The 13,370-nt window shown below is 53.8% G+C and overlaps 1 protein-coding gene across 1 annotated transcript; it reads left to right on the top strand.

Moving 5' to 3' along the window:
• The first annotated feature begins 1,127 nt into the window (after positions 1–1,127).
• Positions 1,128–13,370, top strand: EIF3K (eukaryotic translation initiation factor 3 subunit K). Its single transcript, XM_082676156.1, has 8 exons — positions 1,128–1,374; positions 2,283–2,408; positions 4,963–5,083; positions 6,385–6,459; positions 9,752–9,818; positions 9,919–9,996; positions 11,713–11,838; positions 13,302–13,370. Exons 1-8 carry the CDS (start codon positions 1,316–1,318, stop codon positions 13,331–13,333), a joined length of 684 nt encoding a protein of 227 aa, XP_082532282.1. The 5' UTR covers positions 1,128–1,315; the 3' UTR covers positions 13,334–13,370.

The raw sequence follows: 13,370 nt of genomic DNA, 5'->3' as shown, positions 1-13,370 counted from the left end.
TCCTGGGGCCCGGAGCTGGGCCTGCGCCCAGTGGCCAGCAGGGCCTCAGGGCTCGGAGTGCTGTCACCTCCCTCCCTCCCCACACGCCCTGCACCCGCCTTGCCTCCACCGGCTGTGGCCTCCCCCCTCCCCACTCTCGCTTCCTGCCCCAGCACAGAGCTGTGCAGCCGGCTCCACCCCCTGTCCCCTGGGCCCTAAGAGCCTGTGAGGGGCAGCTTGCCTTGGGACCCAGGGGACACCCCCTCCATTTCCAGGGCCCTGGGCTGCATGTAAACCAGATGCAAACTATCTTAATTGTGACCTGGAGGGGTGCCCTAACACTCCCTCCCCCGTTCTGGGCAGCGGCTAAAAACTACAGTTGAACCTCTGCTGAGTGCTTGAGTGCTGGGCCACAACTCAGAGATGGCAGGTCTGCACAGAGACGGCCATGCAATGTATATCACTGCTCACCGGGGGCACATACATGCACTTAGTGGTAACCTCCTGTGCGGTGCGAAGACCAGTCGACATGCAAATGCCTGGATATCCGTGTGCACATATGTGGATGTACCCAGAGCATATACATAAGTGACACATTCATGTGTATCCATGCCTGCAGTGTGCAGAATCTGTTCACACATCTCATGACGGCACACACGGGGCACTCGCTTTCACCCACAAAACGAGCCGGAGGAGTCCAGGAACCCCCTCACCCTGCCCCTGCCGGGCAGAGAACAACGGCTTTGCGGGCCGCAACCCCCGGCGTTAGAATGGAGTGCGAGGAGCTCAGGATCCTGCCTCAGGGACCGAGGCCTGGGCCAAAAGGGGACCTCAGAGAGCACCTTCCTCGGGACTTGGCCACGGCCCAAAAGGAATCTGTCTAACACGTGCATTCCAACACAGTTTTGAGTTCACGGCCGCGCGCAGTGCGACGTGGGTGCAAGCCACCAGTAAACAGGCTCCTTCACTGGGAGTTCCCGCGCACTTCCCAAGGACTGGAACTGGATACTCGAGGCCCCGGAAAACCTTACCCCGCCTCCTCGCCTCTAGAAGCGCCTGCGCACTGGGCTAGACTAGGTCTTTTCTCGCGCCGTCGCTTCTGCTCGGTTAGAGCGTATGCGCACGCGCTAACTGCGCCGCTGGGAAGAAGTCACGCGGCAGCCGGAAAGCGTGGCAGTAGCCTCCAGAGCTTCCCCACACCTTCACCGCCACTCGGGCTGGAGAGAAAACAAAGACGTAGTTTCCGTTTCCACCAGCTCTTCCTCTTCCAGTTCTCGAGGACGCAGTGCCGGCCGGGAGTTCGGCTGTAGCCCTGGTGTGGGAGGCGACAACAGTCATGGCGATGTTCGAGCAGATGAGAGCGAACGTGGGCAAGTTGCTTAAGGGGATCGACAGGTCTGAGCCTGGTCGGAGGGAGCACTTCTGGCCAAGAGGGGTGGAGGAGAGGGTTTTCTGGAGACAGCAAGGGGTGGGATTTTTCAGTCATCCTGGAGGACATGTTTAAGGAAAGCACTGTAAAGGCCTAAAGGCAGGAGGTAGCCTTGCCAACCGCTCAGTCTCCCCCTCTTTAATTGCTTTAAGCCCGCCCTCTCTGCTCCCCAGCTTTCCCTCTATCAGCCCCTCAGTTTCCTCTCTCTGTTCCTCAGTCTCACTGTGTCTCTCAGTGCCTCTTTATTGCTCTCCTTTTTTTTCCTCATGTCATTCATTGAACACATGTTTACTAAAATCTACTCGGTCAGTTCTGGGCAATGCTGCGGACCACAGGTGACCAAAAACAGCCAAAGGTCATGCTTTCATGCAGTTCCTAGTTCAGAGTCCAGGCAGACCAGACAATAGACAGTGATAGCCAGGAGTGGTCAGAGCGGTGATGGGGGAAGCACAGATAGATTGGTCGGGGCTGGGATGAGGGAAGCTAGGCAGGAGAGGATGGGGCTAGACCACAGTGGGGTTTGGGGACAGAAGGAAGGGGTGGGTGGCGAAGATGTCCAGGGGACCAGGTATACAGGCTGCAAGAGCTGGTTGGCTGAGAGATTGAGGAGGCATCCTAGAAAAGACTCCAGGGTTCTGATGGGGTTTAGAGATTACACTTAGGTCTGGGATGTGGATAAGCTTCAGTAGAGGTTATAGAGCTGATTCAGTATTTGAGTAGAGCAAATGGCCAGTGACAGATGTAGAGGGAGGGAAGAAAGGAAGAGGGAGGAGCAGGCTACAGTGCCCTCCACCCCCCACCGGGTTCCATAGAGTGACGGGCCTCAGCTCTTGTCTCCTCTTTGCTTACCCATCTTGTTTCTCCTCTACTCTAGGTACAATCCTGAGAATCTGGCCACCCTGGAGCGCTATGTGGAGACACAAGCCCTGGAGCGCTATGTGGAGACACAAGCCAAGGAGAATGCCTATGATCTGGAAGCCAACCTGGCTGTCCTGAAGCTGTGAGTGTCTGCCTCCATTCCCACCCCCATGCCAGTAGCCAGCACTCCCAGCACTGGGTGGGGTGGGAGTTGGGGGTGGCCTGCAGGATGTGGTTTCTCTCTCTTTTTCAGAGTTGAAGTATAGTTGATTTACAACGTTCTATTAGTTTCAGGTATACAACATAGTGTTTGGATATTTTTATAGATTATGCTCCGTTTAAAGTTATTATAAAATGTTGGTTATATTCTCTGTGTTGTACATTACATCCTTGTATCTTATTTATTTTATACATTGTAGTTTGTACCTCTTAGTCCCCTATCTTCCCCTGTTTTGCCACTCCCCCACCCCACTCCCCTCTGTTAACCACTAGCTTGTTCTCTGTACCTATGAGTCTGTTTGTTTTGTTGTGTTCATTCGTTTGTTTTATTTTTTAGATTCCACATAGAAGTGAAAACATATGGTATTTGCTTTTCCTTGTCTGACTTACATCACTAAGCATGATATCCTCTAGGTCCAACCATGTTGTTGCAAATGGCAAATTTCCATTCTTTTTTTTTTTTCTTTAAATGGATGAGTAATATTCCATTGTGTGTATGTGTTTATATGTACCACATTTTCTTTATCCATTCATCTGTTGATGGACACTTAGGTTGCTTCCAGATCTTGGCTATTGTAAATGGTGCTGCTCTGAACATTGGGGTGCATGTATCTTTCGAATTAGTGTTTTTATTTTCTTCAGATATATACCCAGGAGTTAAATTGCTGGATCATATGGTAGTTCTATTTTTCATTTTGGGGGGAAGCTCCATACTGTTTTCCATAGTGACTGCACCAATTTACATCACACTAACAACCTACGAGAGTTCTCTCTTCTCCACATCCTTGCCAATGCTTTGTTATTTGTTTTTTTTGATGATTCTCATTGTGGTTTTGATTTGCATTTTCCTGATGATTAGCAATGTTGAGCATCTCTTGTGCCTTTTGGCCATCTGTACGTCTTCTTTGGAAAAACGTCTATTCAGGTCTTCTGCCCATTTTTGAATAGGGTTGTTTGTTTGTTGGTATTGAGTTGTATGAGCTCTTTATATATTGATACTTTGGATAGGATGTGGTTTCTCTTAATGTGCAAGACTAGGAAGCCAGAGAAGTTGGGGCTGGAGGAGGGATGGCTTTTAAATAAAAACACACATACAGGCTAGTACATAAAACGAATGTATAGTTTAACAAGCGATTATAAATGAACACCTGTGTAATCACCATCCAAATTGAAAAACTGTGTGTTGCTAGCACCCCTGGTCCTTTGCCCCACATGCTTTGTGCCAACCACCCTGACCCTGGTAACCACTCTCGTGGTATGCTCTCATGGCCTGGCTTTATGTGAATTTACTGCACGTGCACGTACACACGCACACATACACACGCATCCTGATTAGCTTAGTTCAGGTTTGCCTGTTTTGACCTTGACATGAGTGTCATTATGCAGCTGGAGCTCTTCTGCGCCTGGCGTCTTCCACTTGGCCCTGGGTTCGTGAGCTCCATCCTTTTCCTGTGTGGCTGCAGTTTGTTTGTTGTCATTGCTGTATAGTGTTCCGTGTGTGTCTGTGTCTTAATTATCTGTTCTCCTGTTAGTGGGCGTTTGGGTTCTTCCTCCTCAGTGCTTTACTGACATACTACCAGCTGTGTAATTTTTATAGCTTGCATAGCCTCGGTTTTGCCATCGATAAAATGGAGATAACAACAGTTGTGTTTGTGAGGTTGTTTGGGTGGTTATTGGTGATAACCGCTGCTTAGTGAGTGCTCCCCATGTGGCAGCTGCTGTGCTGGGAGCTTTGTGTGTATTAACTCACTTAGATGTGAGGTAATTGTGCGCTCACTTGCCCTTGAGAGCTAGATATGGTTGTTATTGTCCCGTCTTGCAAGGGAGGAAACCGATGCACAGAGCATTTAAAATAAGTAGTCCGGGCTTCCCTGGTGGCGCAGTGGTTGAGAGTCCGCCTGCCGATGCAGGGGACACGGGTTCGTGCCCTGGTCTAGGAGGATCCCACATGCCGCAGAGCGGCTGGGCCCGTGAGCCATGACCGCCGAGCCTGTGCTCCGCAACGGGAGAGGCCACAATAGTGAGAGGCCCACATACCGCAAAAAAAATAAATAAATAAAATAAAATAAATAAAAATAAAATAAGTAGTCTGCTAGTCCCCACCAAACAAACAAACAAATAAATAAATAAGTAGTCCAAGGTCACTCAGCACTGAAGTTTAAACCCAGGCACTTGGCTCCAGAGCCTTGACCAGTACTGCAGACTGCCTCTTACGTACTCATTTGTTTGTGAATCACTCAACACTGTCTGCCTTACTGCATGGTTGTGAGGATTAACTGTCCCCATCTACAGAGCAGGAAAGTAGGGTCAGGGAGGTTAAGGTCACACAGCCAGAGAGTGGTGTGGTTGGCATCGGAGCCCAGGTGTGTCCAGCTCCCAGACTCTGGGCCGAAGCAGTGGGCAGCCTGTCTGGCACCTGGTGAGGCCCAGGGACCTGGAGACAGCACTGCTACTGTGTCTCTTGTTCCCCTTCTCAGGTACCAGTTCAACCCAGCCTTCTTCCAGACCACAGTCACCGCCCAGATCCTGCTAAAGGCCCTCACCAACCTGCCCCACACCGACTTCACGCTGTGCAAGTGCATGATCGACCAGGCCCACGTATCCTTCCCATTTCCCGGGCTGGGTGTGTGGGAGGGGGCGGGGCAGGGTAGCTGAATTCATGGGGAAGTGGTCTGAGTTCAGCCACAGACACTGAGCTCTGAGCTTGGCCCGGTGCTGGCTGGGACTGGAGCACTGTGGAGGCTGAGGAAGGCCTGGCCCCCTGCCCTCACGGAGCTCACAGTCCAGTGGGGGAGACCTGTCCTGTCGGTGACAGCCTGAAACAGTCAGGGCTTGGGGTTAGAGAGCAAGAGGCACCTGAACCTGCCTGGATGCTAGGGAAGCTTACTGGAGGAGGGAACATATGAAAGGTGAGGAATTAGGTGAAGTGGTAGGGAAGGGTGGTCCAGGCAAAGGAAATAGTGTGTAGGGCGAGGAGGAGGAGAAGAGCTCAGTGCTGGTTTTCAGAGGCAGTAGAGGAAGTTCGGCACAGCTGCGCCACAGAATTGGTCAAACTCAGAAAGGGCACTGGGGAGCCGTAGAAGGCTTTAAAGCTGCAGAGCGATATGGGTAGATTTATGCTTTAGAAAGATTCCCATGAGGCTTCCTAGCTGAGTAAAGACCACCAGGCAAAAGGCAGGAGCCGTGAAGAGCTAGATTGTCAGCTGAACTTCATTGTAGGTAACCTCAGGGCCTGGCACAGTGTCTGGCACAGTGCTGGTCTTCAGTGAAGAAATACTGAGTGAAAAATCAATAAACTGGCCTGCTCACTGGTGGCTGGGCTGAGAAGTGTCTTCCTCATTGAACCTGCTCTGCCAGGTGTGTCCATGGGAGCACCTGCCTTCTGAGAGACTGTCCACCTTCCCCAGAGGTCTGTTCCGGTGGCTTAAAAAAGGCACGTTGTCCACTTTTCAAAGTACAACAAAGTGTACAGTGAAAAAGCCAAGGCTTCCTCCCTCCCCATCCCACAGCCACCTGCTCCCCTCCCCGAAGACAGCAGTTGTTTGCAGTTCTTGGCTACCTTTCCACAGATACCCTACTGGTACATAAGTACAGGTGTTTATAGACACATATTCCTCCCCAACCAAATGGTGGGCTGTTACACACATCATTCTGCATCTTGCTTTTTTCTTATCACAGTGTGTCTCATCGCTTTCTCCATGTCACTTCTATAAGAGGTGACTCGATCTCAGTGTGTGGAGTGGCCACAGTTGAATTGTCCCCATCACTGGGTCACTAGGGTGTTTCTCACTTTTACCATTACGAGCGTGCTGCGGTGCACACAGGTGGGCGGGCTGGTCTAGGGTCAGCAGCAGCCTCCTCGGGCTCCAAGACCTTTTGCCCTTAACGCTTCCTCCCAGCAAGAAGAACGGCCCATCCGGCAGATTTTGTACCTCGGAGACTTGCTGGAGACATGCCACTTCCAGGCCTTCTGGGTAACTTCTCTTGGGTCCGTGGTCAGGGTGGTGACTGGGCCGCGGGGAAAAGACTGCTAAAAGTCACGGCCAGGGCTTCCCTGGTGGCGCAGTGGTTGAGAGTCCGCCTGCCAATGCAGGGGACACGGATTCATGCCCTGGTCCGGGAGGATCCCACATACCGTGGAGTGGCTGGGCCCATGAGCCATGGCCGCTGAGCCTGCGCGTCCAGAGCCTGTGCTCGGCAACAGGAGAGGCCACAACAGTGAGAGGCCCGTGTACCAAAAAAAAAAAAAAATAGTCACGGCCATGCACATTTGTTGGCTGCCTCTGTGGCAGTGGGCCCTGTGCTCAGAGCTTTGCGTGTGTGGTCACATGGAATGGTCATCCTCACCCGGAGCCAGGACTCCCAGGTCCTCTCCTCTGCCCGCAAAGCTCAGGAGCGTGCTCACGCGGCCCGCTCTCTCTCCCCCTCCCCCTCCCCTCCCCTCCCCTCCCCTCCCCTCCCCTCCCCTCCCCTCCCCTCCCCTCCCCTCCCCTCCCCTCCCCTCCCCTCCCCTCCCCTCCCCTCCCCTCCCCTCCCCTCCCCTCCCCTCCCCTCCCCTCCCCCTCCCCTCCCCTCCCCCTCCCCTCCCCTCCCCCTCCCCTCCCCTCCCCCTCCCCTCCCCTCCCCCTCCCCTCCCCTCCCCTCCCCTCCCCTCCCCTCCCCCTCCCCTCCCCTCCCCTCCCCCTCCCCTCCCCTCCCCCTCCCCTCCCCTCCCCTCCCCCTCCCCTCCCCTCCCCTCCCCCCTCCCCCTCCCCTCCCCTCCCCTCCCCTCCCCTCCCCCTCCCCTCCCCCTCCCCCTCCTCTCCCCCTCCTCTCTCCCTCCCCTCCCCCCCACGTTCTTCCAGTAAAAGTCCTCCATCCTCTAAATACTCTTCCCCCTTTTCTTGTTCTAACTGAGCCTGGCTTCCCACTCCTGCAGCTTCCCAAGTGGGAGGCCAGATGGCCTCCTAGCTTCTCACTGCCGCTCCCAGACCCATCTCCCCTCCCCCAGGCCCCAGCCCCGAAGCGCCTGTGATAGCACTTCCTGCCCCACTTTGTTGGTATCAGCACCCCCCTGCCCGCCCCCCATGACTGCTCCTCATTTTTGTGAAGAATTTAGCTCACTGCCACTCTTTACCGCTGCTGTCTTTATTCTCAGATACTTGAAAGGGCAGATCCGTCATCCTTCCACCACCCTGACTTCTCAGTTTCCGGATTTCTTGTCCTACCTGTGTCCTGAGCCCCTCACATCCTAGACCAGTTCTCACCACATTGGACCCCTGAGGAATTAAAAAAACAAATACGAACACGTGAATCCTGCCTTCACAGAATCTGATGTAATTGGTCCAGGTGTGGTCTAGGCTTAGGGATTTTAAACACTTATCCTTGGTGATTCTGATCACCGGCTAAGGCTGGGAACCACCGGCCTGTACTCAATTGCCTCCTCTTCTGCCCATGAATGTCAAACGTTTCCACCCTCCGACCACTCCCTCCTCGCTTCCCAGCTCGCCCCCATGAGGTCAAGTCTCCGACCCGACATTCTTGGGCCTGGCCAGCAGCCCCAGTCCTCTGTTCTGCTTCCTCCTTCAGCTCAAGGCGTGCGCTTCTCCCCTCGACACCTGTGTCTGAGGGGATGCTCCAGGCTGGAGAAGACCCAGCAAGCGACCCAGACCCGCTCTTCAGCTCCTCCTGGCCTGGGGCCTTGCTTCCCTCCCCCTCGCCTGGACAGCTCTTCACAGCTGCCCATCACCACCACTTTCTCCCCACCTCAGCTTACGATCGGGCTTCTCATTTCATGGGAAAATAGAAGCAGCCAAAGCAGAACTTCCTGCGCCTGGCCAGACGTCTACCGGCAGCTGACAGAGCACTTTTCTCTTTTCGTGGGCGACCTGTCCCTCCTCCCGTCACAGGCACCCCTGCTCCGGTGCACCGACCCCCTTCCCCCTGGCCCACTCAGCAGCATCACCCAAGCCGTTCTCCCCAGTCTCTGATAGCAGCAAACTTGGCCTTCCCGCACCGTTTCTGTCACCATGGAACACGTCCACCCCGCAGTGAGTTCTAGCCTAAAAAAGAGAATGCTCCCTGGACCTCCACACTCCCCACCAGCTCTGCCTCTCGCCCGCTCCCTCTGCTCCCCTTCCAGCCATGCTCCCGCCTGGGGCACTGGCTGGCCCAGTTTCCCCAGGGCTTTCCTGGTTTTCAAGCTGAAAGTCTCACATCCCAGGAAACCCTCAGTCTCAGGTGGATCGGGACTGTCGGTCAGCCCGCCCCTGGGCCAGGTTGCCTGTGCTCAGCCTCCCCTCTCCCCCTGCTCACATGAACTCAACGCCGCCGTTCAGTGCATTCAGGCTTTTATGACCAAGCCTCTGCCCCCCCAACCCACACGCAGGCCGTGGAACCACTCTTGTTGAGACCCACAGTGACGTCCCCATTGCTAGGTCCAGTAGGAAGTTCTCAGGCCCCAGCCCAGCTGCCTGGCCAGCGTCTCTTGGCCTCCGGGACAGCTGCTCTCCTGGCTTTCCTCCCGCTGCACCGGCTGCTCCTTCCCGTTGTCCTTGCAGTTTCCTCGTTTCTCACACTGAGGTTGGGGGGCGCCCTGGCTGGGAAGGTGGCATTTGAGCAGAGGCCTGAAGGAGGTGGGAGTGGTAGCCGTGGGGGAGGAGAGTTCCAGCCCCCAAGGCAGCCAGCGCAGAGACCTTGAGGTGGGCGGGTGTCTGGAATTTCTAAGGGGCAGCGAGGAGCCCCAGTGGCTGGAGTGAGGGGGTGAGTGGGAGGAGGTGGCGGGCAGATCCTGGGGGGCCTCGTGGGCTGTGGTAGGACCGTTGCCCTTTTCTCGGAGATGGGAGCCAAGAGGAGGTAGGTGAGTGTAGGTAGCTAATCTGTATCTGTCTCCTCTCTTGGGACTGTGGTTTCTGCCTGCCAGGTTCAAACCCCAGCTCTGTGACTTTGGGCAAATCACTTAGCTGCTCTGAGCTTTGATTTCCTCATCTCTAAAATGGGCAAGGGACTTCCCTGGCGGTCGAGTGGTTAAGACTCTGTACTTCCACTACAGGGGGTGCGGGTTCGATCCCTGGTCAGGGAACTAAGATCCCACATGCTGTGCGGTGCAGCCAGAGAGAAAAATAAAATGGGCAAAAAACCAGCAACTGTTGCATCATAAGGTTGCACACAGAAGAAGGGCTGGCATGTGGGGTGGATGCTGGGGTGTTCACTTCTGCTATTGTCAGTGTCAATATTCTTGACATTATTGATGTTACTGTTATTTCAACATTGTAAATCCCCTCACAGCAAGCCCTGGATGAAAACATGGACCTCTTGGAAGGTATAACTGGCTTTGAAGACTCTGTCCGAAAATGTAAGTTCCTCTCTGAGCTTGGGCTCCCTGCTGCGGGGGAGGGAGTGGCAGCAGGGTCTTGGGGGTGGCCCTTCATCATCTTTGTCCCTAATTTCCACAGTTATCTGCCATGTTGTGGGCATTACTTATCAGCACATTGATCGCTGGCTGCTGGCCGAGATGCTCGGGGATCTGACAGGTAAGGCCCCCTCTGGGTCCCTAGTGCCCGTTTAGGAGGTTGGGAGCGAGGAGGGCGGTGGGCCTCAGCCAGCTTCTCAGATGGGCCCACCCCTGCCTCACCAGGTCATTATTGAAGGCCCAGGGAGGGAATAAGGAATTAGTATAAAATGTTCCCTTCTTTGGCGGGGTTCCTGTGGCATTCATTCATTTATTCTGCGTAAATTAATTCAACGCCTATTCTGTGTTCAAGGCCCTGGGGCCACAGCAGTGAACAACACAGAATGACTCAGATTCGTTCTTGTGGAGTTGGCAAAGCAGATGACAAATGAAGATGTACATGTCCAGTGGGAATTCATGCATGACAGCCCCTAGAGAGGGCTGGGGTGGGCGAGGGGCGGGGGGACAGGAGGCACGTGGAGGTGAGGAGGTGCAGCATCTGAACGGTTACAACCTGAGGGCAGAGCCAATGTGAGGATCCCGTGTGCTCACAGAGCAGCCAGGAAGCCCTAGGCTGGAGCAGGGTGAGTGAGGGGGCGTAGCTGAGGGCAGCGAGGTGGTGGTGGGAGGGGCTTCAGATACTGAGGAGCCTCCTGCCTGAGGACTTTGTCCTTTACCCTGAGTGAGATGGAGCCACTGGAGGATCTGAGCAGAGAGGGACCTGATCAGATTTATGTTTTTAAAGATCCCTCCAAGGGCTTCCCTGGTGGAGCAGTGGTTGAGAGTCCGCCTGCCGATGCAGGGGACACGGGTTCATGCCCCGGTCCGGGAAGATCCCACATGCCGCGGAGCGGCTGGGCCCGTGAGCCATGGCCGCTGGGCCTGTGCGTCCGGAGCCTGTGCTCCGCAACGGGAGAGGCCACAGCAGTGAGAGGCCCGCGTACCGCAAAAAAAAAAAAAGATCCCTCCAAAAAGAAAAAAAAAATGTGTGTGTATTTGCTCATTTTGCAAAAAGAAACGCAAGAAGGAAAAATAAAAGAACTAAGGAAAATGGTTACTCCCTGGGGGCCGGACGTGAGAACAGGGAGGAGAGTGGTGGGTTGGGGGAGAGATTTCTCTAAGTACCGTCTTGGGTAGTTTTGCCTTTTGAGCCAGGTGGGTTTTCTGTGGGATGTTTGTGTGTTTTCAGTGGAAGCTAACTTTTAGTGGGCACTTTGAGTCAGGCACTATACTAAGTGCTTTACCTCGGATAGATGTTTTACATATTTAAAAGTGAAATTAAATCAAAAGGGGATGAAACAACCCTTAGAATGGAATGTAAAGAGAAACAGATGAATAATAGTCATACAGAAAAGAGTTATTTCAAGGAACAGAACACTTCTCTGGCTGGACAACCTTACAGGCATATTTTCTAAAGGCAAAAAACAGTTGCAGAGAAATGCTTAAACCTGGTGCCATAAGCTTGTTGTCAGTGGTAATGATGACGCCCTAATTCTGAAGCCATTTCATGTAGATTGTGGCAAAGGGCAGATAAGTACACTGCTGTCATTAGGAGCCGAGCTTCGAAATGGGAGAGGTAAATAGAAAATGAAAGGAGGCTAAGGCAAAAGCCCTGTAATGGGAAGGATGAGAAGGCTAAAAGGCTCCCTCTGGCTGCTGTTCGGAGAATGAACTATAGAAGCACCAGGCCGGCAGCAGGAGACCAGGTGGGCTGAAGGCAGGGAAGGAGGACACCTTGGCCCCCCGGTGCTGTGGGATCAGAGTGCGCAAAGCCCCTGTGCTGCTGTGTCCCCTGCAGACAGCCAGCTAAAGGTGTGGATGAGCAAGTACGGCTGGAGCACCGATGAGTCGGGCCAGATCTTCATCTGTAGCCAGGAAGAGAGCATTAAGCCCAAGAATATCGTGGAGAAGATCGACTTTGACAGTGAGTGGTGGCCTGAGGCCTCAGGCTGTAGGCCTGAGGAGGTGCCCTTTGACAGACCAGGGCTGGGGCCCCAAAGGACCCAGGTAAATAGGTTCTGGTTCAAGGCCAGGAAATTGGCATCTGCCAGACTCCCCTGACCTCTTCCGTCCCAGGCCGCCTGCCCAGGGAGGGATGGCAGAGAATGCTGGGTGTCCTCCCCTGGAATTCTGGGTACTATATCCTGCCCTGAAGCACTCAGTAAGACTTCCCGGGGCCTGGAGGGGCCTTGCAGGGTGTCCCCGCACCTTCACTGATCCCAGGGCTCTCGGGGCCTCAGCCCCGCATCTGCTAAAACGCAGCAAAACACCAACCAGAAGTGCAGGCTCTGCAGTCCAGCTAGCTGGGTGGGATCTTGGTTCTTTATTTCATAGCTGTGTAACTTTGGGCAAGAGATTTTTATCTCTCTGTGCCTCGGTTTTCTCACGTATAAAGGGGGGATGTTGGCACCAATGATTATAACAAACACTGTGTAGTTCTTTACACTTTTTAAGTCATTGGTCCTCAGGTCACCCCCGTAAGGTAGGTGCCATTATTGTAAGTAACTGAACACCACCACGATAGGCACCTCATGGAGGTGTGAGTGTGAAGTGCGGCGATCCACGTGCACCACTTAGCAAGGAACTAGTCCCACAGCTCACTGAAGGTTACCCTTGTCACCATCACGTATACATTACCTAACACAGACTCCACTGGCTGCTCAGCTGGAGCAAACCTGTTGTTCCACTAGCACGCGCTCTCTCACCTTTGCGCTGCATGGATGTCTTGGAGTGAGAGAGAACCGGGGGACAGGGAAGGGCTGCTTCCTTAGGCCCTGGGTCTCGAGTGTGATTCTGGTGTTTGAAAGATACGGACTGGTATGGTGTAGCCTCTGAGTACAAACCAAGTTGCTGCTTAATCGAGAAACAAGATTGAGCGGGCAGTCATCTCCACATTTGGGGGCTGTGGACCCTCACTCTAAATGAGATGTGCCCACTGGGTGGGGTTCTCTGAGAGAACTCACTGGAGCAAAGGGTTCTGCAGTGAGGAGATGTAAGTTCAGTGCTCAGAGTGTCTTGCAAACAGTACGTAATAAATGTTACTATGACGGTGATGATGATAGCGAGCTACACTTACTTAGTAACAGGCATTGTTCTAAGGCCATCATTTAATCCCATAGGGTAGATGGTTCTTATAGGTGGGAAACTGATGTTTAGCGACTTGCTTGAGGTCACCCCCCCCACCCTGCCCCCGGTACAGGGTGGAGCCGCGACCTGAACCTAGGCCTCCTTGTTCCAGACTCCAGACTTTTAACTCTCCTGCCTTTGTGATGGTGACTGAGGGGGTCTGTGATCATCTGCCCCTAAACAATCATGGGCGCTGTGGTTGGTGGCTAGAGGTTCGTCTCCCGTTGTGCTCACGTTGACCCTGGCCTTCCCTTTCAACAGGTGTGTCCAGCATCATGGCCTCTTCCCAGTAACTTTGCAGGCGTTTAATAAAGACTTGTTGACTTCTTA

Source organism: Grampus griseus (genome assembly GCF_964374135.1).
Source record: "Grampus griseus genome assembly, chromosome: 19".
Taxonomy (NCBI): domain Eukaryota; kingdom Metazoa; phylum Chordata; class Mammalia; order Artiodactyla; family Delphinidae; genus Grampus; species Grampus griseus.
This window is presented reverse-complemented; position numbering and strand designations above follow the sequence as displayed.